Source organism: Stegostoma tigrinum, chromosome 23 (assembly GCF_030684315.1).
Source record: "Stegostoma tigrinum isolate sSteTig4 chromosome 23, sSteTig4.hap1, whole genome shotgun sequence".
NCBI lineage: Eukaryota > Metazoa > Chordata > Chondrichthyes > Orectolobiformes > Stegostomatidae > Stegostoma > Stegostoma tigrinum.
Window position 1 is genome coordinate 31571700 of NC_081376.1, and position 27120 is coordinate 31598819.

At 41.3% G+C, this 27120-nt stretch overlaps 1 protein-coding gene across 2 annotated transcripts; it reads right to left on the reverse strand.

The window, feature by feature from the left end:
- Positions 1-3623: 3623 nt before the first annotated feature.
- Positions 3624-25401, reverse strand: mcrip2 (MAPK regulated corepressor interacting protein 2). 2 transcript variants are annotated; one of them, XM_048551743.2, is made up of 5 exons: positions 25148-25401; positions 25001-25061; positions 17891-18018; positions 5286-5403; positions 3624-4212 (listed from the first exon to the last, which is right to left on the reverse strand). In XM_048551743.2, the coding sequence occupies exons 1-5, from the start codon at positions 25197-25199 to the stop codon at positions 4197-4199; spliced, it is 375 nt and encodes a 124-aa protein (XP_048407700.1). In that variant the 5' UTR covers positions 25200-25401; the 3' UTR covers positions 3624-4196. The 2 variants fall into 2 exon arrangements, with proteins under 2 accessions (XP_048407700.1, XP_048407699.1); XM_048551742.2 differs by having other exon boundaries at positions 5299-5403; positions 25148-25398.
- Positions 25402-27120: the final 1719 nt, after the last annotated feature.

The following is a 27120-nucleotide window of genomic DNA, read 5'->3' on the forward strand; positions in this document are numbered from 1 at the left end:
CAGCTTGCTAGAAGCCAATCACTTAGTCAAGTCCCCATCTTATTGCTGTGCACCCTGCACGGATCTCTTAAGAGGCATCAGGTCAGTATTCTATCATATGTGACAGTGTCAGATTTAGAATTACTTTAGTTTTTATTTTTGCACTATACAAACAGAAAATTATGTGCACTCACCCTTCATTGTTAGCTTATCCCCAAAATGTATTCAATCCAAAATGTAAAGTCATACCAGTCTTCCCAGAGAAATATGTAAGGGATCCTGTACTACACTTTTACAGAGCTTTCATTAAGCAACTGAAAGAAACAGGGCGTTTTTATGAAGAATTATCCTATTGTAACATGGTACGGGCAGGTGGCAACATGGAGATTCTGACACCATTTTCTGTTGGATTCAGAACCGAAATTCCTCATTCAGAGAGCACAGTCCAGTGTCAGGAATGAAAAGGCAGCTAGTCACACAAGCCAATTAACAATCATCCCATACAGCAGCAATAACAAGGCAAAATCTTGAATGAAACCCAGCTGAAGCTGAATAATCAGTGTGGGATGTGGACTGTGCACTCAACACCAGGCTCTAAAAGGTTAAACTGCAGGGCTGGAAACTAGGAGATGCATGGTAGCATGACATGAGATTCTAGGAATAAAATCTACTAATTCCCACACATAGCAGAGCACCCCACAAGAGGATATATAAGAAAATGAGAACTTAATTTAGAGGGAGAGGACATTGTTATCTGATTATGTAATTTAATTAGGGATCTTAACAGAAATCTACAAGCAATGAGGAAAATAACAAAGAGATAGCAAGAAACCGCCCAAGATGACAGTGTATAACTGGAAATAAGAGGATGACTTTATATTTTCTTTTTAGGTACAATGCACTAGGAAGCTCATTGGCCCATATTGCAGGAAACCTTCACAACTGAACCTAACCCTCAACCCACACCAAATGGGATGGCACGGTGGCTCAGTGGTTAACACTGTTGCCTCACAGCAGCAGGGACACGGGTTTGATTCCAGCCTCGGGTGACTGTGTGCAGTTTGCACATTCTCCCCATGTCTGTGTGTTTCTGTTAGATGCTCCAGTTTCCTGCCACAGTCCACGCTAAATTGCCCTGTAATATCCAGGAATGTGCAGGCTAGATGAATTAGCCATGGTAAATGCAGGGTAGGGGTAGAATGCTATTCAGAAGACTTGATAGGCCAAACATCCTCTTCCCACACTGTAGGGGTTCTATGATCCTATGAAATAGGGAGTCAGCACAACTTCTCATGACTTTGTAGTCTTATGAATGTAATCAGAAAGCTGTACAGGTATTGTGGTTCGACGTGTGGGTTCAGCCTCTTAACCAGAACACAATCATTATCTTCTCAGCTTCACTAACATTAAGACAAAGGTGAACAAGGCCATATGAGTACAGAAGCAGGTTTTTAAACTGAGCTGGACATTGCCACCATAGGTGCCTTCTAAATAATCTGCTCCACTGTCAGTCACTAAAATTAGAACTTTGACTATAAACATTTTCCAAATACAGCTTCAAGTGCAAGAAGCATCTGAACCCCAGTATCAGGAGCAGGAGTCCAGACAGCGGGTAACTTAAATCTGTTTGTTAAAATGGAAGATGAGCAGAACCTGAGAGAGACTGAGTTCTGATTTAGCTTGTAATGTGTCCTGTCTGTAGTGACAAAACATAAAGTTCTCTAGATTAGAAACAAACATCTTACCTTGCTAACTGAGTTGTCATGAGAATTAATATTCATAAATAGTTCCTGTCAATTCCAGCAACGCTTCCTAAAAGCATTTGACCAATGACAAATGTCTTTTTAAATACCATCTGAATGGCTGCTCAATGTCACTCCCTCTCAATGTTGCAAATGGAAGGGCCACTGAAGTAATAATGCTCTTCCTGTTTCATCAAGAATAAAGAGGATATCCCCGGCCTTGCCCTTAGCTATGGCTTTGCCTGAATACCATCCACTGTGAAGTACAAGTACTTATTTGAATATGTCAGGTCTGCTGTTCACTAACATTCAAACATGCAAAGTTACGCTTATTGCTCACATCCAAGACTTGTTTGACTGGGTCCCTACAAATTGACCGACAGCCACCTTCTGTCCTGTGGGATCTGGCATTACACCTTAAGAAGAAATGATCCATTGATCATCTCCCCACAGAGATTGGCCCCTCAGAGCTGGGGGTAGGGGTAAAGTGACAGAAGTTTGTTTTGCTGGAGGAGAGATGAAGGGCAACCGACTGCCACTATTTCAACTCAACCCTCAGCGTCTTGTTAACAGGACACGCAGAGGACGTGAAGCTCATCGACACAGAGGATGCTGGTGATCACAGCTGCAAATCTGACCCCTTTGTTGCAACACTGACTTGGGAATCTAGATTCTCTTTATATAAGTGTTTGTGGGAGGGAGTGGGTCAACCAGAAGAAAAAAAATACATAATTTAAAATGCTTTCCATTTAAAAACCACTTATATGATATTGCAATAACAGAACTGGAATTTCCTGCTCACAATTAGAGGCTGCTGCTCATCCAGATGGCACAAACAGGCTGGAAAGGGACTAGTATCAGAGATAATGGGAACTGCAGATGCTGGAGAATCCAAGATAATAAAATGTGAGGCTGGATGAACACAGCAGGCCAAGCAGCATCTCAGGAGCACAAAAGCTGACGTTTCGGGCCTAGACCCTTCATCAGAGAGGGGGATGGGGGAGAGGGAACTGGAATAAATAGGGAGAGAGGGGGAGGCGGACCGAAGATGGAGAGAAAAGAAGATAGGTGGAGAGCGTATAGGTGGGGAGGTAGGGAGGGGATAGGCCAGTCCAGAGAAGACGGACAGGTCAAGGAGGTGGGATGAGGTTAGTAGGTAGATGGGGGTGCGGCTTGGGGTGGGAGGAAGGGATGGCTGAGAGGAAGAATAGGTTAGGGAGGAAGAGACAGGTTGGACTGGTTTTGAGATGCAGTGGGTGGAGGGGAAGTGCTGGGCTGGTTGTGTGGTGCAGTGGGGAGACAATGATGCCACCCGAAGGTTGCAGGAACAGCAACTCATATTCCGCTTGGGAACCCTGCAGCCTAATGGTATCAATGTGGACTTCACCAGCTTCAAAATCTCCCCTTCCCCCAACGCATCCCTAAACCAGCCCAGTTCGTCCCCTCCCCCCACTGCAGCACACAACCAGCCCAGCTCTTCCCCTCCACCCACTGCATCCCAAAACCAGTCCAACCTGTCTCTGCCTCCCTAACCTGTTCTTCCTCTCACCCATCCCTTCCTCCCACCCCAAGCCACACCCCCATCTACCTACTAACCTCATCCCACCTCCTTGACCTGTCCGTCTTCCCTGGACTGACCTATCCCCTCCCTACCTCCCCACCTAAACTCTCTCCACCTATCTTCTTTTCTCTCCATCTTCGGTCCGCCTCCCCCTCTCTCCCTATTTATTCCAGAACCCTCACCCCATCCCCCTCTCTGATGAAGGGTCTAGGCCCGAAACGTCAGCTTTTGTGCTCCTGAGATGCTGCTTGGCCTGCTGTGTTCATCCAGCCTCACATTTTATTATCTTGGAAAGGGCCTAGTTTCTGGCACAGGGGACATGTTGAATTTAAGGGGGGGGGGGGGGGGGGGGGGATACTTGTCTCCGAGACAGACAGCAGCCACAGTGGACAGGAGGATATATTCTCCTCTGGAGGGGGTGAGGGGGGAGGGGAAGCCCTGCGCAGAATCCAGTGTGCCCCAGGCACAATTGTTTTTGGTGTTTTTCTCGCCATTCCACTCAAGCCACATGTTGGGTGCAGCTGTAACCTGGGCCTAGATGTTCCAGGATGTCATCAGGTATGTGCTGGCACAGACAGAGCATAATATGACTCATTAAGAACAAAACAAAAGGAGAAGTATCTTCTGAAATATTATGCAATACATTTCTGGGGTTCCTGCTCACAGACTTGCAGCTTTATTGCTCAGAGGTGAGTGAATTTCATCCAGTCGAAGCTGAGAGGTCACTTGTTGAGAGTTCCAACTGATCCAGGTTTTACAAAAAAAATGTCTTCATGTGCGAATCACAGACATTGGGGAGAGATCTGAAGAAGTCCAAGTGTTAACTGGCTGCTGACACTCTTCCCCTAGAGGAGGACATTTAGGCGGAGTTCTGGATATTGGCCAAGAACTGTTTTGCCCACCACTCTTCGAGATCAATCGGGACAAAGTCTGGGAAATAAAGTGAGCAACATGCTGAAACAACATGAATATCCCACGAGATCGTGTTCACAAATAATTGCTTATTTACATTGTCACATTTCTTTTTTAATGTCAACACTACAGCATGAGTTAGATATACAGAACTCTTATCACCAATAATCCACCACCACAATCACTAATCCCGTGACCTCTGTTATTCAGTGAGATGTCCAGAGAGGATTGTCCAGATCCACGCCCAATTCAGTGTACACTGTCCTGTGGCAAACATTCCCTGTAGTGATCAGGATTAACAATCCCAACTGAGAGACCCCCTCTCCTTGACAGAGAGGACTGAAGCCACAAATGTAATCCCAGCTCAGATCAGCTCATACAAAATTTCAATTTACAACCAGGTGACTTTGGTCCGTGCCTCAGCTACAGGCTAAGTGTAGTTAAGGAGCCCTCTCAAAAGCGCTTTTATTTCTGGGGATTTTATCACATGGTCTCATCTTTTTACTTAACCCACCTCCAATAGTCTAGTAAATACGTGTTTAAAAAGAAAATGAAATCAAACACAATCCATTTTAACTTGTGCCAGGCACAGCTCAGGGATTAGCACACTCATCTGAGTTTGAAGGATGTGTGGTCAAATTCCACTTTTGATATTTGAACCCATAATCCAGGCTGACACTCCCAATGCAGTACTGAGCAAGTACTGCATGGTCAGTTAGTGACCAGGGAGTGAATCTTTAATGCACCTGCATCTGCAAGTTAGCCCTCGCAGTCATGCACCATGCTGCCCTGGAACAAATCAACATTCTTTCACTGTTGCTGGGTCAAAATCCTGGAGCTCCTGCCCTGACAGTTTTGGGGGATGTACCTAGAAAACATGGACTGCAATCGTTTGAGAAGGCAGTTCACCATCCCTTCTCAACAGCTACTTGGAATGGGTGGGTGCTTAATGCTGACCTCGTTATTGATGGCAACAATGCTCGAATGAATACTGTTAGAAGTCCTGGATATTCCAGGTCAATCCTGGAAGGGTGGCAAATCCCAGACAACATCCATTCCTCTGTAAGGTCTATATAAATATTCAAAATTACCCCTGGCACCTACTCTTCAGGTTTTGGCTTGGTGTTTTCTCCACGTATTGCACTGGCCCATGTGCATGCTGCCCATTCTCCTGGCTGGCTCCAAGCTGCTCTTCTACCTGCTGCCATGCTGGGAGACAAAAAATAGAAAGAATTTCAATCAATCATTCAGTCATACACACACAGTGGCGGGGGTGTGGGGGGGGTGCGGAGAGAGAATATTATTGGAAGCAAAAATGTGATAGCTGTGATCTGCAGAATGAAGGAAGGAAAAGAAAACTTCCATTTAATTAATGCCCTTCACCATGTCAGAAAATCCCAAAGCACTTTCCAATTCAGGACTTCGGAAGTATAGTCACTGTCACAGCAGCTAACTTGTTACTGTCTGAGCCAAGGACGGCCGAGAGAGTGCACAGGACAGCATAACACAAGCTGGAGAGATCTCCTCAAAATCACAGCAGCTCCCAAAAATATCCATGATCAGAACTGGAAAATAAAACAGCAAAGGAGCCCACTCAGTCCATTTAAATATGTTTTTAAAAGATATTTCTCACCCACATGCAGTACGAAGAAAATGTTTCCCCACCTGAAATGGTTGGACGTTAAACCCCATTTGCTCCCTCACGTGGGTGAAAAACATATTTAAAAAAAGAGCTGGCAAGTTTCACTGTGGTTCTCCATTATTTATCCCTCAGCCAACATCATGAAATCAGAAATGCTTATCTCATTGCTGTTTTGTGAAACAATATATGTGCAAATTTGTGCTGAATGGCATTTAACATCATATCCAACCAGCAGCACTTCAGGTAGGGCAGGATCACATTTGTACTGTGCTGACATTTCATTGTTGTTTGGATGGTGTCCTGAGCACTACTGACTGAGCCAAGGCAGACACTAAAATAAAGCACCATGAGAGAGTAGGACAGACTTGAGCATGCTCCTCAAATCAGACCAGCGCCCAAAAATGTGAACAGCCACTTATTTACAAATGGAGAATGACTCAGCAGAGAAGCCCATTCAGCCCATCATGCCAGATCTAATTAGTCCTACTGTCCTGTCCTTACGGCCCTGTTTATTTCCCACTTATACATGAGAGTCTCTAACTGAAGTGCCTTTTAATGGTTTATGGAACTTTCCAACATTGTGAAAGATCTTTCAAGGACTGCCAGTTTCTGGATCTCTGGGTGTGACATTTCCAAAAATAAATTGTTCAGGAAATGCTGATTAGGTGTACCAGAATAATATCTGGACTTGAAGAGTTAAATTATGACAAAGGAATTTACAATATAGGGTTGTACTGCTTGGAAGTTAGATAGATGAGGTGTTTTGGTTTTAATTGCAAGATATTAATGGATGTGTTAGGTCTGCTGGTTGGGGAGTCTGGAACCAAAGCACTTGTCCTTTCCTTGTCTTTCTCCTCTGCTGGTCACAAAAGGTCTGAATTTAAAAATTGTATTGATATTGCCTCTGCACAGCTCATTATTAGAAACAAGTCAGGCAGGTTCCTTAAAAAGGATAGAACTAATTTACTGCACAAAAAGCATACTCTGGCACAGTTTATCAAAATCATAACTCACACAGCACCAGGGTTATAGTCCAACAGGTTTATTTGGAATTACAATCTTTGGGCACACTGCTCCTTCATCAAATCAGAAATCACAACATGGGTTGTGGGCCAACAGGTTCCAGTTCAAACGCTCTCCTCAAAAGACATATTCTGGATACAACTGATAAAGTACCCTTCATTGTCCAGTACTTCCTTGGAGTGGAAAGACTACACCATGTTCTTTGCAGCCTTCAATACGTCATCAATGATGACGAGCATCTCTCCAAGATCATCCCTACATCTCCACCTCTCGTCTTCAAACAACTGCTAAATGTTAAAACAGATCATTGTTTGCAGCAAACTAAGCAGCCTTCAAGGCAACAATCAACCACATAACCCTACCAATGACAACTCTCAGCAAGACATCTCAGATCTTTGACATGGATACTACCATCACACAGGGGAACGCCACCCACTACATGCATGCCAGATACTCATGTGACTCGGCCATTGTTGTCTCTCATACACTGCAAGCAAAGATGCTTCTGAGGCATGGAATATTGGTGAGACTGTGCAGATGCTATGACAACAAATGAATGGACACTGAACAACAATCACCTCCCAGTGAGGGAACACTTCAGTGATCAAGAACTTTCAGTCTGCAATCTTTTGGTAAGCATCCTCCAAGGCAGACTTCAAAATACACAACAACGCACTATCACCAAGCAGAAACTGATAGCCAAGTTCTGTACTCATGAAGATGGCCTCAACCATAATCTTGGACTCATATTGTGTTACAGGTGACCCCATCATATTGTGCTGTAAAATCTTCCTTACTGTCCTGCTTTGACTGCATCACCTTGGTAAATTGTTATGATCTCTCTACCTTAATTAGTTTGTACAGTTTTGAATTTGCCATGCAATTTCAATCATTTAGTTTGTCCCCAGCACCACCTTATTTGTAATTGTCGCTCTGTCTCACTTAATTGGATCATAGGCCATCCCTTCTCTGGTTATTCAGCTGTTGACATTTTATTCATCATCCAACACTCTTGGTCACATGGAGACATCATCTGACATGCTACTCACATCAAATCTTCTGATCTTTGTGTATGAACTCTGGGGCTGTGTGCTGTGCCCTCTCACTGCACCTGATGAAGGGGTTGTGCTCCGAAACCTTGTGTGATTTCAGATAAACCTGTTGGATTATAACCTGGTGTCGTGTGACTTCTGACTTTGTCCACCACAGTCCAACACTGGTACCTCCATATCATAGCCACCCCATGACACCAAACTGGGTTAGTTGACTTCTTTCTGAAAGTACTTAAGACTCAGCAACTCGGCCAAGCAGCTTGAGTTCTTTGCAAAAGCAACATTTTAGTTTACTACAGCCAATTCTCTGTTGTTTTGCATAGTGTGCTGTTCAAATGCTCCAAGACATAGATATTGGTGCAATGCTTATTCTAAATTAATATTTCAGCAAACACATCTTCATAGCAATACTCTAAAAATTACAACCAGATTGTTCCTGAGTGAGACTTGGAAACAGTTCTACACACAAAGGGTGACAGAAGTTTCGAATTTACTTCCACAATTGATGCTTGATTAATTGTAAATTTTAAGCCAGGAGTGATAAATTTTGCAAATTCACATATTAAGGGATACAGATAAAGACAGATAAACACAGTTCAGCCATGATCTCACCAAACAGTGGAGAAGTTCAAGGGAGTAAATAGGCTCTCTCCTGTTCCTGTGTCACTGTCATTGCTGAATTTTCTGTTCCAACTACAATAACCAAGACTGTCTGAAATATATGACCTCCTCCTCATTAGAGGCATTCAGGACAGATAGTCCATAATGATTCTGTTACAAAGAGCTTTCTATGTCAGTAAATGTTCATATCTATTTTCCAGTTTGAACAATAAGTACTTTGGACACAAAAAGACTTTCCTCCACTGGCAAAGTTTAGAATTACCAGTGGTTTACCCAGTGATCTATTAAACTTCTAAATAAAAATTTATTGCCCAAGGTTTAATAATTACCAATTCTCTGATTAATTCATAATACAGTTGCTCGAGTTTAATTACTTGACTTTAATTTATTTTTTAAATCAGATATTTTCTCAAATCCAGCTTCACTTCACTGATCACTCTACAAATGGATATCATGTCCCACATAAACCTAGCCAATATCTAGTTAGTGAATCCTAGGAATCAAACAGGGGAGCCTTGTCACTATACCCTGGCTAAATGCAGTGTACTCCATCTCACAGCTCATTCACATCTGGTGAAAAATAGTCCCTTCTATCGGACCATGGCTTGGGCTTTAAGCCAACAAGAAAATTTATGTAACATTGTTTAATCAATCAGCAAAATGTGACAGTTTCTCACAACATGTCTCAACATTCAAGACAGTTTCTTGAGCACAGTCTCAAGTATTGAGCGATTTTTTGAAAGTGATAAAACTCTGTCAAGGTGACTATCTCCACCCAATATCACCACTGGCTTCTGGTTGACTATAGTAAACTGAGGCACAGCTCTTAGCATTTCAATTCTTTAAGGGTAAAACAAAAATCTGAGATTTGGTGGTGTTTAAGAAAAAGTTCAAGAGGTATGTAACAGCATTTCTGAAAAGACAAGAAACAAAATCCAAAAGATCTGGTGGTATAACGGTGGTTCATACCAATGGACCAAGAAACCTGGGTTCAAGTCCCAACTGCTCTAGAGGAGTGTCATAACATCTTTGACCAATTTGATGGAAAATATTTATAAAACAAAGTCTATTAACAAGAACATTACATTCTAAACTAAACAAATACCCATTCTTTCAACAGTGCCTCAAAGGAGATAACTTCCACACACAGCCATCTGATAGCTTCCTATCCAATTGCATTTAGACGGCACATATAATGTAATGAAATGTTCCAGGATGCTCCTTAAGAGAGTAATCAAACAAACATTGATATTATTTCAGGTCAGATACTGAAAAGCTTGGTCAAGGAGTTACATTTTAAAAAGTATTTTAAAGCACAGGAACCGACAACCAAAAACAGCTCCTCAGTTCTGGTATTTCTTTCCTATATTTCTCTACCTCTCCTTCAAGAAGATCTTTAAAACCTACCTATTTAACCAAGCTTTCAGTTGGCTTTCCTAATATGGCTCTTGGAATCATACATAGCCCAGAAAGAGCCCATTTGACTCAAACCTATCTGACTCTTCTTAAACTAATTCAGTCAATCCCATTGCCCTACTCTTAGTGCCACAAACCTGCAAGTTTGTTTCATTCAAATTTTCATCCAATTTTCTTTTGAAGTCATGATCCTTTCTGCTTCCACAGCCTTCATCAGTACCAAGTTCCAGATCATTACCCCATGTTGCTTAAATCTTTGTCCCCTAGCCCTCATACTGTCGACTGATGGAGACATCTTTTAGACAATAGACAATAGGTGCAGTAGTAGGCCATTCAGCCCTTTGAGCCAGCAGCACTATTCATTATGATCATGGCTGATCATCCACCATCCGTATCCTGTTCCTGCCTTATCCCCATAACCCTTGATTCCACTATCTTTAAGAGCTCTATCCATCTCTTTCTTGAAAGTATCCAGAGACTTGGCCTCCACTGCCTTCTGGGGCAGAGCATTCCACATATCCACCACTCTCTCGGTGAAGAAGTTTTTCCTCAACTCTGTTCTAAATGGCCTACCCCTTATTTTTAAACTATGTCCTCTGGTTCTGGACTCACCCATCAGCGGAAACATGCTTCCTGCCTCCAGAGTGTCCAATCCCTTAATAATCTTTTACGCCTCAATCAGATCCCCTCTCATCCTCTTAAACTTCTCATCCTTGCTTACTTTATCCAGACCTGGAGAGATCTTGTACACTTTTCATCAAATCTTCCCTCAAACTTCTTTGCTCCAAGAAGACCAATCCCAGCTTCTCCAAACGAACTTTATAGCAAAGAAAAAAAAAACCTCCATCCCTGGAACCATTCTTGTACATCTCCTCCATGCCCTCTCGAGGACCCACATAGTGATCAGATTCAATACAATGCTCTAGTTGTGGCACAAACAGAGCTTCCAAAAGGTTTAGCACACTGTCCCTACTTTTACACTCAATACTGTATTTAAGTCTAAGTTCCCTTATGCATTGCTCACTAATCAAAATATACCCAAATTTTAAAATCCAATGCACATGAACCACTGGAGTTGCTATGAACATGTACACGCATTGAAACTACTCAGAGATTTACCAGAACGAAATATTTTATATTCCCTCTCCCTGTTCCTTCTGCCAAAATGGGTCATCTCACATCACTCTGAATCCCATTTGCCACCTGTCTGCCCATTCTGCTAGTCTACGTCCTGCTGTGGGTGCTTCATATTGCCTCCAAGTTTGGCATCATGGCAAATTTTGAATGTCTTCTCTGTAATCCAAAAAAGAAATAGTGGTCCTAACACTGACCATTGAGTACGGTCATACCATTTCCAATATGAAAAATAACCACTTACCACCATTTGCTGATATCTGCAGTTAACCCAATTTTTTTTTAATACAAGGGGACACTGACTCTCCTAGTCCTATTTCAGTCCACAGTCAAAGCTACAGAAAAATAAAAACATGGTCTTTATACTTCTCAACTGCCAACAAAATGGATTTTGAATATGTCTCCAAAAGACACCCTCTCTATCATTACAAAGTCTTCTCCCATCATTACGGTCACCCCATTTATTTTTCTTTCAAGTGCCCAATTTTATAACAACGCTATGAAGTGTTGAGATATTTTAACATATTAAAAGTCACCTTAGAAATACAAGTCATTAATACTGAAGCCTACACAGGTCTGTATTATGGCCTTAGTGCAAATATCAGATTTTCATATTATGCTATTCTCTGTAACCTAAATCACATGTGTGCATTGTAGCTGGAAGAGAAAACTTCCTCTTCAATATGAATGTCCAAACAGCTACTAATCTTCAGATGTGCTTGGCAGCATTGACTGCAAAACACCCTCAAACTGTTTCTCTGATGAGGCAGAAGGAGATTGGGGCAGGGCTGACAGTCAGCTGCTGTTGCAGCTCAGGGGCTGCCTTTTCACTGAATGAACTTTGAGCACTCAAACAAAAACCAACTTTCTTTTCACATAAGCTAATGAAACAGACTTGTCAAGCAAAACCTTGCAAATTATCTATTCAACAATAACTTAACCGAGTTAAGAACACTCTGTGCAGAATTAAGATGGGGAAGATCCTGCCTTACAATACTCTTTGCTCCTTTGAGGTTAAAATTTGGTAAACCCCATTTCGATTTCCAAAATGCCTTTCATTGAAATCTATTTGGAAGGCAATTCATTAAACTCAGAGTTGAGAAGGATTCAAATTGAATAAGAGAAGATATAATGAACTGAACAGTATGAAACATCAAGTACTCATTTAAAGAGGTTTAACTTAGAACATAGAACAATACAGCGCAGAACAGACCCTTCTGCCCTTGATGTTGCACCGACCTGTGAACTAATCTAAGCCCCTCCCCCTACACTATCCCATCATCATCCATCTGCTTATCCAAGGACTGTTTAAATGCCCCTAATGTGGCCGAGTTAGCTACATTGGCAGGCAGGGCATTCCATGCCCTTACCACTCTTACAACTTGAGTGGAGCGAAGAACACAGTATGGTACTTCAGGTGTCATGTTGGGACCAATGTTGTTTCTATTTTGCAGAAATGTTTAGACACTCAACTGTGTTATTGATTCCAAACTATTTTTGAGCAGGTGGTACTTAATGCAGAAAAGTACAAAGTTTAGTATGCAGGACTTATAACATGCAAGATCTAAATCATAATTGTCCAAATTGCTTTCATCTTGTAAAACAAGGCAGAGTTGGAAAGCTAGGGAAGATCAAATGATAAAACAGGCACAACTTTCACAATGAATCAACTCAAGTTGATAAGCCACAGTCAAAGTGGTTAATTATTAAAGTTTCCTAACAACCACAAATATAAAACAGTCGTGAAAGTCAGAAAGGACAAAACACATTCACGTATCACTGAAACACTCAAACAAGATCCACCCTCTAATACATAATCAATTTAAACACATTTAACCTGAATGGGGTTGCAGCAATTTAGATAGTGATTACTAGTATTGACAGGAAAGGACAAACCTATGAATGCATTGGCAGATAAGGCCAGAGACGTAAAAATGTTAAGAGTTTCAGACCCTATATCCAAATGCACACAACATTTGTAACTTGAGAACTGGAGTAAGCCATTCAGCCCATCATACTGCTCTGCCATTTAACACATTATGGCTGATTGAACACTTTAGTGCTTTTTACCCACTTTCTTATAACCCTTTACACCATTGCTATTCAGAAATTTACCAAATTCTACTTAAAACATTCGCAAAGACTGAAATTCCAAACACCCCTGCCAAACACCAGTAGAGATTTCCAAGTATTCACAATCCTGCAAATAAAAATACTTCTCATCTTGGTCCTAAATGGCATGCCCTTATTTTTAAGTTGTATCCTCTGGTACCAGAATTCCCAGCTAGGATAAACATCTTACATGCATCCAGTCTGTCTATCCCTTAAGTATTTTGTAGGTTTCAATGAGATCACCTCTCATACTTCAAAATTCTAGAGAACAAAGGCCCAGTTTGCCCAATCTCTTCAATGAAAATCCCAGGAACGAGTCCAATGAACCTTTGTTGCACTTCCTCTCTGGTAATGATAACCTTGAGGTAAGGTGATCAAAACTACACACAATACTCCAGTTGCAGTCTAGGCAAATTCCTATACAATTAAGAATTCACTTGCAATAAAAGATAATGTTCCAATGACTTATTGACTTGGACGTTAGATTCCCTTGTACATCTACTCTTTCTAACTTCTCAACCATTTTAAAAATACTTTGCACATTTGTTATTCTTATCATGTGAATAACCTCACATTTTTTCACATCATGTCACAACTGTCGTGTTCTTGCCCACTCACTGAACCTGTTCAAATGCGCTTGAAGCCACTTTATGGCTTCCTCATGATACACATTCCTGACTAGCTTTGTATCATCTACAAATTTGGAAGAATTGCATTTGGTCCACATAGCCAAACCACTGGTGCATATTCTGAACAGCTGCAGCATAATTACCATATCAGTCACAGCCTGCCAACGGGAGAATGACTGGTTTATCCCCACTCTGTTTTCTGATTGTTAGCTAATCCTTAATCCATGCCTGTATATTACTGTCTATTCCATGTAGTTTAATTTTGCAAACTAATCTCTTGTGGGGGACCTTATCAAAAGCCTCCTGAAAATCCAAGTAAACAACATCAGTCGAATTCCCTTTATCAGCTTTGTTAGTAACATCCTCAAAAAAAACTCCATGCTGATTGTGTCCAATCAGATCAGTATCTAAGTAACATTCTTTCTGAACAGTGGTACTGCATACATGCACAACTGCTCCAATGTTCCATATGCTGATTGGCATCACACCAGCCTGGGAGACCTGTGAAGCAGGTAAGAAAGTTAGAGGGAATGCTTTACCCAACTATCCATTTCTCACACTCTTTATATGAGATTATAGTATTTTCTCTACTAGTGACACATAGCTAATAGTTCTGTAGTTCCCTTTGTTTTCTCTCCCACTCTCTTCTTAAACAACAGTGTAACATTTCCTGGCTTTCAATTTACAAGAATCATTCCATAATCTATAGTATTTTAGAAGACCACCAATACATTGACTGTCTCTATGGCTGCCTCCTTCAGCACTCAAGGACATAGAGTATTAGGCCCCAGTAACTAATAAACTTACAGATCTATCAATTTCTCCAATACAATATTGTAACTAATACTTCAAACTCTTCATTCTCCCTGCTTAGTTGCAGCTCTAGTTCTGGAAAAGAATGAATTGTTAGCTTGGATGGAGATAAATATATAAGATTGAAGAGGTATTCAAGACACATGTATGAAAAGTGACCAGAGTTGGGACCTGAATGTCAAAAGATAATTAACTTTTGGAATGACGGAGCTAAGAAAACATGAAGGGACTGTTCTGTAAATTAGGAATGGCATTCTGTCAGTACTGCAAGTTGAGTCAATTTGTAAAATTAGGATGAAGTATCAGTTTGGGCAGAGATAAGAAATATTAATGGCAAGTGGTCACTTGTGTGGAAGTAATTTAGGCCCCCAAAAAGTAGCTACACAATAGGCAGAAAATAAATGAATGGGGCATGGTTGACTTTAATGTATATTGGAAGAAATAAATCAGCAAAGGTAGCTTGGAAAATTAGTTCATAGAATAGTGTCTGGACAATTTCTTAAAACATTATGTTCCACAGTCAACCAAGGAGCAGGCTATCCTAGACTTAGGCCTATGTAATGAGACAAAATTCACTTCATGGTAAAGGTGCTTTGGAGTGAGCAATCACAAGAATTTGAAAGATAGAAGTAACAGCCCATGACCTAAATAATAGTAATTATGAGGGTATGAAGAGGATGGCCTAGTGGTATTATCACTGGACTGTTAATCCAGAGACCCAGATAATGTTTTGGGCACCCAGGTTCGAATCCCACCATGCACGAGGAATTTGATTTATATTTCAAAATCTGAATTAAGAGCCTAATGGTGATCATGAATCCATTGTCTATTGTCAGAAAAACCCATCTGGTTCACTAATGTCCTTTAGGGAAGGAAGCTACCATCCTTACCTGGTCAGGCGTACATGTGACTCCAGCAATAAATGCTGCCTGTCCAGTGACACTTTCATCCCATGGAATTAATAAAGGAAAAAAAAATGAACGTGGAGTTGACTACAATGAGTTGGGAAACTAGGTTAGTAGGTAGGTCAGTAGAATTGCAACGGCAGACTTTTAAGGAGATCATTAATAACTCTCAAAGATTTATTCCAGTAGGAAAGAAAAAGGTCCGATGCATCACTCAGTAGTTAAATAAAAGTAATACAAATCTCTAAAGATTAGTGGGAGGTCAGATTGTTGCACATACTTTAAGAACCTGCAAGGAATTACCAAAACAAAAGGCAGAAAACTAAGGTTGAGAGAAAGGTAGCAAGTCATATGAAAAACAGATGAAAGTTTCTACAAAATATGTGAACTGGAAAAGAGAAATTGAAGCTGGTGCTGACCACTTAGCCAGTGTCTGAGAGAAATGACAGCGGAAAACAAAGAAATGGGCAGCCTTGCAACAGTTACTTTTATTTACCTGCACAGCTGGAAACTCATAAAACATTCCCAAAAACAAAGGTACATCCCATGGTTTGAAGTAGAAATGACATAGATATTAAATGCATTCGTTACTCTGTTACTACATATATTTCAGATCAGACAGGCAATGTACTTTTAAGACAGTTACATGATATCACAACATGTGACATTCTGATATAAAGGTACTCAGCTCACCTTCAGTCACTCGGTCAGTGCAATGAAGTTGGCACAGTATGTTCAGAAAGAAGTGTGTAATAGTCAGTGAGTACAGAATACAGACAATGCTTAGTGTCTGTGTTGAGTGCAATTGAAATAGTTAGTACTGTAAATAACCATTAGGGCATCTGTCTCACCAAGAACCCATACTTTTTGGCATATGTCAAGTGAGCTAACACAGAAAGCAATGCACATAACAAGTTGGAAATGGTATTTGTCCCAAGAAACCATGCCATGATGGCAGCGAGGGGACACCAAAAACTGACAATCTCAGCCAGTTGGCACTAAAAGCTGAAAAAGGTGATAATCCTCCAGAACTTTTTTAGGGTATGGAAGAGTCCCAGCTGAGAAGTAAAATATCAAATCTAACAACATTATTCAAGATGGAGATAAGAAGCGGGAAAATTAGGCCAATCAGCCCAAGTCCATCACTGGGAAGGTGCAATGATCTATTATTAAGAGGATTATAGCAGGCTACTTAAATCACAATGATCAAGATAAAGCCAACATGGCTTTTTAAAAGGTGGATGGAAACACTTTGGAGGCAGTGCAGAGCTTGTTCACAAGGTTGCTACTGAAAGTTTTACTGCAGCGGTACAGGGCCTTAGTGAAACCACATCGCGACTGTGGTGTAAAATCTTGTTCTCCTTATTTGAAACAAGATGCAAGACCCTAGAAGCAGTTCAGGGAAGGGTCCCTCAACTCATTCCTGGGATGAAGGGTTTACCTTATGAAAAAAAGATTGAGCAGGTTCAGCTTATATCCTTTAAAGTTTAGAAGTTTTAAACAGGTAGTAGTTTTTGAAACATAAAATCTCAAGGGGGTCGGCTTGAAGGGCCAAATGGCCTCCTGTTCCTAAGTTCTACGTTCCTGGGGATGGAATCAGCATCAGCCCACAAAAACGACCAATCCAACACTTTGGGATCGCACTCTAATAAAGGGATGGATTCATCCATATTCTGTACAGAATTTCAGTAAGGAATGTGGCTTTGTCCAAGAAAGTATTTAAAAGAAAACTAATATGCAACAGACACACTTGACTCCCCTAGTAAAAGTCAGCAGCAGCTAAAGTAGAGATGACCACTGATGTCTCTTGTAGTCTCAATACAAAGTTGAGATCAGAGTAACTCATCAATGACGTTCACCTTATGTTCCCATGACCCTTTTCCAATAAACAGCTGGCCAGCCAATTTTATCACTAGCTGACATTGTAAATCATTCTCCTTCCTCTGAATCATACATAAAACCAGTATCATTACACATCGTGTAAGCGTGCATCAATATCTATCAACCTGATGAGAATTTATGTTGGAATAAAGATCCTAGTCTATAACCTGCAGATTTGCTATCATTGCTGCCGTGTGGGAGGTCAATCAGAGGTTGATGCGAGCACCACTAAAATTTTACTCCGCATTCTGTGGATAAAAAATTTTGCAAGTGGAGCCACAGATAGACTGTACACCAGCATACAGAGAGCTTACCAAGCAAGACATGGAGCAGGATGAGAGTGGCGTGCAAAGGAGGGGAGCTAATGAGACTGCCAGACTCAGAGCAGGGGAAAGAGACAGAGAGAAAAAAAATCGCCATCATCTGCACAGCAAACCCTTGGTCCCGTTTCAGATCAGCCTCTCTTACCTTCGTAAACAAACTGGACATTCTCTTCATGAGCCGGCGTGTGCTCCTCTTCCTGGGTGTCTATAATTCCTGGAGTTGGACAGCGCTTCCCATTCACTCGGTTAAACACCAGCTTCGGAGCTGGGCAACTGGAAAAGAGGAAAGCAGACCATACAAACCGAGACAGACACCGGGCAAATAATCAGCTACTACAATATGCACAAAAGAGTGGTGCCAGAGGTATTGCTGCATATTGACAATGTTTCGTTCTATGCTTGAAGGAGTTGCATATAGTGCTAAACTTTGTGCAATCAGTGACCTTATGATCAAGAAAGATCATTGATGATGCAGCTGAAGATGGTTCGGCATTGAACACTATAGTGAGGAACTCCTGCAGAGATGTCCTTGGACTGTAATGATTGACCTCCAACAACCACAACCATCTTCCTTCGTGCTAGGTTTAACTGCAACCAGTGAGTTTCCCCACACCCCAATTTACATTGGTTTATGAATATGGAAAGCACTCCAAGCCAAGGGAGAGAGATTAAAATCAGTTGAAGAACCACCCCCGGCCCTCCCAAGTCACGTCAAGTTGCCTAATCCTGTTCATTATCAGAAGTATGACATTGAATCAAATTTGGATTCAGTGTTACAGATACCTCACAATATCTGCTCCACCATTCCACTCCATTTATTTAGTCGCTCTATAGCAAAATGTAACAAATTAGCTGTGCTTGGACTTTGAATAGGTCACCACAGCTCTAATGTCAGAGGGCTAAAGTATCAGTAATAATTCCTCACCTATTACCCAATCTGCAACACTTGCACAATCATTTTATAATCATTGACCATTCAGCTTATAAATAAAAGATAGAAAGCTACCTGATGGAAAAGCAAACACCAAGGACTGGGCAACAAGTCTGACCTTGCCTCAAAGTACTGCGCAGACCATGGAACAAACATTATTTTAAATCAAATAATACCAGCTCTTCGAAGAGCAGAGTGCTAGGACTACAAGCACAATGAGTCTAATACAGAGCTCCTCAAGGTGATCTGATTAGAAATTTAATAAATCATTGAAGTTGGTCATTCAGTTGTCATAGCTATTGACAGAATCTGGCAGCCTGTTATCAGACACATCTTCCAACCCCATACTCTCTCAGATTCTAAGTCAAAATACAAATATTTGCAAAACCAGCGACCCACAACATCTCAAATATTTTCTAGAAATGTCACTACTCATTCACTGCTCTAGTTAAAGCGGTCTCACTGACAGTGAAATAAAATCAATGGGAGATTAAATAACAACACTGACAAGCAGCTAATCACCAAGGTAGCCAATGCATTAGGAAGTGAGATAACAAGGTGTAGAGCTGGATGAACACAGCAGGCCAAGCAGCATCAGAGGAGTAGGAAAGCTGACGTTTTGGGCCTAGACTTTTCTTCAGAAAATGGAATTCGGGAATTAGGTAGTAAATTCAATTAACTGAATGCTGTGAACCATCTGTTGACAATACAAGCCCAACAACACAGACATATAGCCAGCCATTGAGATAATCAGTGAATGAATACACCTATGAGTGTGCTGGTCACAGAGCCAACCAGTGAAAGAAGCCAATAATTCGGTAAATGAATGAGCAAGTCAGAAAGTCAGTCATATACATCAAACTAATCATCCATTCGGCATACAAATCATCATGGATGAGACATGTCAGTTGAAAAAGTGGATCATAAGTTAACTTTGGTCTGTAGTTAATGTTTTACACCAACCACATCAAATCTGGTAAATAAAATTAGTTCTGCTGTTTGACATAACAGTAAATATTATGCATCTCAAATCATTCTGCTGATAATGTCTGCTATGTATAATATTTATTTGGGGAACAACTAATGGTTTGGCCAACAGCCTTTCCGATTTGGGAATGCAGGTATATTTTGTCCTTCATGAAGAATTTACCTAAGCAAATTACTTAAAGCCCTTTTCTGAGTCCCCGCTCTGGAGAATCTGATTAAACCAGAGGAGAAGACATTCAATACTCTGTGTCTAAACCTGTGATATATCTGTCCTGGGAAGATTTGACAAACCTTGCATCTATTCCCAGTTCAGCAAGTTACACCTTGTAACAGCTGGAGATCCAAGTTAATGAAGAAAATGACTGTACAAAAGAGACAGGTAAAGTTAACACAGAGTCTGTTAATTCTACACTCCTTCAGATAGTTATTTTCCTCAAGAACTTGCACAACATTTGTGAATTACTGACCAAAAGCAAAGATAATTCTATGAAACCGTTGGGATAGTGTCACTGCGGCATCGACAAACTGGCAGGCAAGAGGAGCAGCCAAATAACTGGGAACTTAGGTTGTTATTCATGATTTATGGAGGGCCTCTGTTTCTCACTCATGTCCTTTCTGAGTTTACTGGTTTGAAGGCTACTCTTGTTGTCAAAAATTCTAACTGAAGCCAGCATTATGCAGGTTACCCTCTGAACTGATATCATCTATGTGCTAGAGCTGACTGGTTCATACAAAATCAGTTTATAACTTTAGTCCCACCAGCCTTAATATTGTTGTATTGGCATCAGAGGAGCAGAACTCAAAATAGAGATCATGAGCTATTGTGAAAGAGTTCCAAGAAATCCATGACAAAAAACATAAATCAAAGTTGAAGCCAATAGTTCAAAGAGCATTGCATTATATTTTTTGGGTCATAAAGTAATAAAATAGAGAATATTACACATAGAACATAAAACCTTACAGCACAGTACAGGCCCTTCGGCCCTTGATGTTGTGCCGACCTGTCATACCGATCTCAACCTCATCTAACCTACACTATTCCATGTACGTCCATATGCTTGTCCAAATCTGAATTAAATTGATAAACTTTTAATTCAGATGAATACATTTGAATTAAAAGTTGTAAACACAGGCTGAACTATACAATACAATAAGAAACCTATGACTGCATGAATTAATTCTGGTTTACCAAGATACTGATTTACTGATTGCAAGTTGTGCTCTCCTCTCTTATGTGACTAACTAGAAACAGCCAGTACCTGTGATTTAACCAAAGTTTCAGAATATCAAAGAAGTGAGGTCTGGCAATGTTAGCACAGGTACACAAAAGGAACCAAAATATAACCAGTGGCCCTCTGCAGGTCTACATCTTAATATCCGCTAAACAATTTCAAGGCTTTCACAAATGTTCTTGTCAAATCTGAAGAAAAGCCAAAATGTTTCATTTGTCTCCTGTTCAGCAAAAGCATTAAATCAATTAAACTTAACACTTGAAAACAAGAACAAGTCAGGAAACCACATTTATCCAATGTTGAAAAGATGAGCTTTCACAGTGGTGAGTACAATAAAAACAACCTTAATTATCTTTCAAATAAATTTTTAAGATTCTCAGGGTATGAAAGAAAACCAGCACTGAGATAGAGGATCAGCCATGATCACGGTGAATGGCACAGCACGCTTGAAGGGCTGGACAGCCTACTCCTGCACTGACTTTTTCAATTAGCTCAGAATACATCTTTTGAGGTAATCCTTCTAACTCGCACAGGCAAAGAAATATCATACATTTATGTAAACCTTTTGATTTTACCTGTTACAATCAATAGAATTAAAGTAACGTGCAGAGAGGTGAGGGAAATAAGTTTACAATTTTATCCATTTCAAACAACACTGTCAAACAAAGCTTTTGTTTTCATTTGCATTTGGGACCATGTTAATTTTCAAGAGTTAAAATGGGATCAGTACTTCTTCTTGTTCCTACCAAAATATGTCACTTTTTAACCAATTGTGAGCAGCTATTCAAATGCAAGAGGAAAGCATGTAAATGGCAGGACCTTTAAGAGCACTGATATACAGAGGAATCTTGGGATGCGAGTCCATAGCTCCCCAAAAGTGACAACACAAGTGGATAAGGTGATACAAAAAAAAAGGTGTGCAAGTTACTTGCCCTCAACGGTCAGGGTATTGAGCATAAAAGTTGACAAATCCTGTAGCAGCTGTATAAAATCTTTGACCACATTTGGAGTATTGTGTGCAGTCTTGGTCAGCACACTAATTGGAAGGATGTGGAGACTTTGGGCTGGGTACAAAAGAGGTTTCCCAGGATGTTGACCGGATTGGAGTGAATTAGCTCTAAACAGAGGTTGGACAAACCTGTTTTTGCTGAAGTGTTAAAACCTGGGGGGCAATCTGATAGAAGTAGCTAAAATAATGAGACACTTGGATAGGGTGGATAGTTGGAAATGTTTTTCCCATTGTGGAAATAACAAATACTGGGCAGGGGAGGGGGATGGAATTAGTTTAGAATGGCATCATGGTCAGTGCAGACATGGTGGGCTGAAGGGCCTGTTCTTGTGCGGTACCTCTATGCTCTCAGCAGTTCAGGCCTTCTGGAATATTTAAGTTAGGAATGCATGCACAGTTACCCTCCTTCCTTTGTGGCCCCAACTTGGGACATCAGTGCACCCCAAAATAGGAATTCTCCTCAGCCTCTCCTCAGCTGTAGGAAAAAGGAATGACGCTGCTTGAAAAAGACCCAAGGCAGCTGTGACAGACACCACTGTAAACGCCAAGTTAACCTCTCTCCAGGAATGCAGATCCTTTACTGGCAGAACAAAGTGAAATTCCATAGTAAATCTACCCTGTGGATTACCAAGGAAATACAGGTAATTTCTCCATCAGGACATCTATGAAATCCTGACAGCACAGACAAGTTGGGTTGAAGGGGATGTTTGTGTTTTATATGACTCTGACTCTAGGAAGGAGATGTACTGACCCAATAAGGAAGGAGGGCTGAAACTTTGCAGGGAATTGAAGAGAAGAAAAGGAGTTGTGGTCTGAATCAGGACACTAGCTTTACTGGACTTGGCGTCAAACCTTCTGAAATTGCACACTAAAGGAAAACAAACTAAAAGCTGGAACAAAACTTTAGAATACTGACAGGCACGAAGTTAACAGTTAGATTGTCTTTCAGATAAAAGTCCATTCAACAAATATCCCCTAACCTTTGGTCTATGTTTCAGATGTACACAGGCCCCTTCAGTCATTCTGGTACTTTTGTGTTGCGTTCTTTAAAACAGCAAGGAGATGCCTAGCAGACAGACCAAACATAAGGGGGCTCTGAATAACATAAAGCAAAACCCAGATTCAAGTCCTACCAGAAACATGTAATAACATCTCTAAACAGGTTATTTAGAAAATAACTGCTCCTAATTTCTGCTCATAAGATGCTGCTTGGCCTGCTGTGTTCATCCAGGTCTACACCTTGTTATCTCGGATTCTCCAGCATCTGCAGTTCCTATTATCTCTCATTTAGAAAATATAATTTTTTTGAAGAATACAAACACAATAAAAAATACCCTTTCTCTCGCACACACTCCTATGGTTTGACAGAAATGGGTGGTAATTGCTCAACATCTTGGTTTACTTTTAGGAAAACATTAAATCTGTCTCTATTCAGCACATATCTATCAGTGAAACCCAAACCTTAACCCTGGCAAACTAACAGCTGCTGTCTGCTTGACCTGAATACAGACTACAGGCAGTTATATCCACGAGCAACACAGAGGTATCCTCACTTGACCATGTTAGTAATGTGAGGTACTGCTGCCGAGATCAAGAGCCTGAATCTGAAACAGATCAATAGGGGTCTTTATATGAGTAGAGTACAGCTGACAGTAGACAAGCAGACTTCCAGAGTCAGCAAAGTTTTCCACTTCAAATATCATAACGGGCACAAGACCTCCAACAGTATGGCCATGGAAATGTTGGATTAAGGGTGATATTTCATGGTCTATAAGTGTTATTCAGCCATCATCGAAACTGGAATTCATTAAAAACTAAAAAGACCAACATAACCAGTATGTGGGTAAAAGGTAAAGGACACATAATGGCATGCAGTTGTCAATGTCCCGAGTCAGGAAATCTTAAGTGTTGAGTAATTCTTTATCACCGACAAGCAGTTCAATGATAAGGACACAACTGAAAAGATAAAGTTGTGAAGTACTTTAAATGTTATAACAGCCTTGGGAAATAGGATATCGTATTTTCATATTGGGCTCAAAGTCAAAAACCTGCAGTTTGTTCCTACTCCACAATTGGGTAGCTAGCTTGGTCTTTACCCCGTTCTTGTTCTCTCAGTTGAAGCATACACTGTGCAGTAACATGTTGCAATCCTCTATTCACTAGTAAGTGTTTGCCTACGAGCAAAACCAATCATGAAGGTCAAATTATTCACATTATACAACGCATGCTATTCCACACTACACACACCAGGCACACTGCTCCACATTATACAGACATGCAGCATAGGGCTCTACACACTACGATTACACTAATCCATGGTAAGCAACACATAACAATCATACTGTTGCATGTTAAGCACTTGCACCAAAAATACAATTCCACATTTTAATAACACACTGACACAGTACCTTGGTCTAAATGTTAAAATACACAGAACACACAGCTCCACGTAATTTAACACAATACACATAAAGTATTGTCCCACAATACACACCCAACCAACACATTGTCCCATATAATGCAGTGCTCACATGCAACATACTGCTCTACATTGTACTGGTTGTGTGTTGTAAATTGTGGAGCAGAATACTGGCTTATGTGCACAGCATCAGGTGGCAGTGTGCTGAGTGTGGGTTGTCTTTTATCCTGCACCATGCAACATACACTTGAGCACAGTGACTTACATTACAACACACTGTCCCACAGAATACTGCTCCACCTTATAACACACGAGCACATGCTCCTATATTGTACAAGAGATACCGCTCGAATATTATGCAACAGACACCCTCCTATGTTATATAAGCCACACCAAACACAGTGGCCCACATTATAACACACAGCCCCACAGAGTACTACACATTGAGCACAGTGCTACATTGTAACACACAGAGAGTACTCTGTCCCAGATTGTAACACAAACCCAGAGCGCTACCTAATCTGTGTCGGTCAATGATCTCTACGGGACAGAGCGAGAAGATAAGGCCGGCTCCTGTGGCGAGCTCCCCAGCCTAAATGTCACCTTCACCGCAAGGTCACAGAGCTGGACTGCCAGACACCGCCTGCCCGAGTCCCCACCCGAACTCCTCAACTTACCTCCCCACCGGTTTCAGCTTGAGGTCACAACCGGACTTGGCTTCGATCTGCTGGGATGGACCTGCGTTAGAGAGAGAGAGAGAGTGTGAGAAGGAGCCAAAAGTGTGCGCTGGGCCGAGTGGGGCGCTGCGCGGCGCTGCCTCCTACCCGTCCTCCGCTGTGTAGCCAGCCTACTGGGTCCCCGGGTAATGGTGTACATGGTCAGGAACAACCTCTCGGTATGCAGCACCGGCACAGTCCGGTCCGGGACACAGTCACCGCCTCCCCAGCTGAAAGGGATCCGCCTCCCTGATGCCCAGCCCTACAGTGTACTCCAGGAAAGTCTCAGCCACAACCGAGAAACACACAGCCCAAACTCCCGGAGTCCATCCAATCCAATCCAACTCCAACTGGATCCAACTTCCAGGATCACACAACTCCAACCTCACCCACCAGCTGGGATCGCCCAACCTAACGCATTAATCTGGGAAATCCCACCCAGAACCACTGAATTCGACCCAATAAAATAAAAAAAATTATGGTATAAAGGTAACACGTTTGGACGTAGAAGATTGGTTGGCTGGCGGAGAATGGAAAGTATGCATATAGGTCATAGAGATGAACAGCATGGAAACAGTCCCTTTGGTCCAACTCATCCATGCTGACCACATATCTAAATTAATCTAGTCCTATGTGCCAGCATTTGACCCGTATCCCTCGAATCCCATCTTATTCATCTACACATCCAGATGTCTTTTAAATGTTGTAATGTACCTGCCTCCACCATTTCCTGTGGCAGATAGGGTGGCGTGTGTATGGAACTATGTGTGAAAAAGTTGCCCCATTGTCACAGAGTAGAATAATTGAATCCCTACAGTGCAGAAAGAGGCTATTTGGCCCATCAAGTCAGCACTCACTCACTAAAGAACATCTCATCCAGACCTCTCCCCTGCCCAAACCCATCCCCATATCCCAGAATGGGGTTTTTACCATGGCTAACACAGCAAACTTGCACATCTCTGGACACTACAGGGCCCTTTTGTTTGGCATGGCCATGTGACACAGGGGTCTGTGCTGGACCCTCAACCATTTGCAAAACAGATAGGAAAGTAAGTTCTGTAAAAGACCTGACAGAACAAGTTGAAGAGCTGGATGAACACAGGAGGCCAAGCAGCATCAGAGGAGCAGGAAAGCTGAAGTTTTGGGCCTCGACCCTGCTGTGTTCATCCAGCTCTACACCTTGTTATCTCAGATTCTCCAGCATCTGCCGTTCCTACTATCCCTGTAAAAGACCTAACAAGTTTTTAGATGATTATGGAGCAAAGGAGCAAAATATCCAGCAGATGGAGTATAATGTGGGAAAATGTGAAATCATTAACTGTTAGGAAAGAAGAAAAAGGAAAGTATTTCTTACCTAGAGAATGACTGCAGAATTTAGGCTTACACAAGGGTCTAGGTGTTCTACTGCATGAGAACAAAACTTTGCTATGCAGGTATGGCACATAACCAAAGACTAATTGGGTCCTTTGCTTATTACAGGAGGAATTGAACATAAAGATGAGAATATTATATTTCAGTAAAGCAGAACACTAATGAGATCACATCTTAAATACTGGAATGCAATTTTGATTTCCTTTGTCAAGGATGAAAATACATTGGAGGTGGTTTAGAGGAAGTTTATTAGGTGATACCTGGACTAAGCAGATTGTTTTATGAGGATACGTTGGTCAGACTGCTTCAACTGAAGTTTAAAAGAGTGAAGACTGAAGTATATTTGATCCTGAAAGATCGTAACAAGGTGGACAGGATTTTCTTCTTGAGAATGACCTCAGAACTAGGGGACACAGTTTTCAAATTAGGGGTGACCTATTAAGACCTAGTTTAGGAGATTTATTTTCTGGGCTTTGGAACTCCATCTCAGAAGATTGGAAGATTTTAAGGCAAAGGGAAATAGAATTTTGTTTGTTGAGAGAATCAAAACTTACTGGGGTAGAAACAAATCATCAATGATCTTATTGAATGGTGGAGCAAGCTCAAGGGGCTGAATGACCTAATTCTGCTTCTATTTTGTATGTTCATATGTTTTTAACCCAGTAACCTAGACCACCTAACTCAGCCAAATTTGTGGGAGCATTTAACTG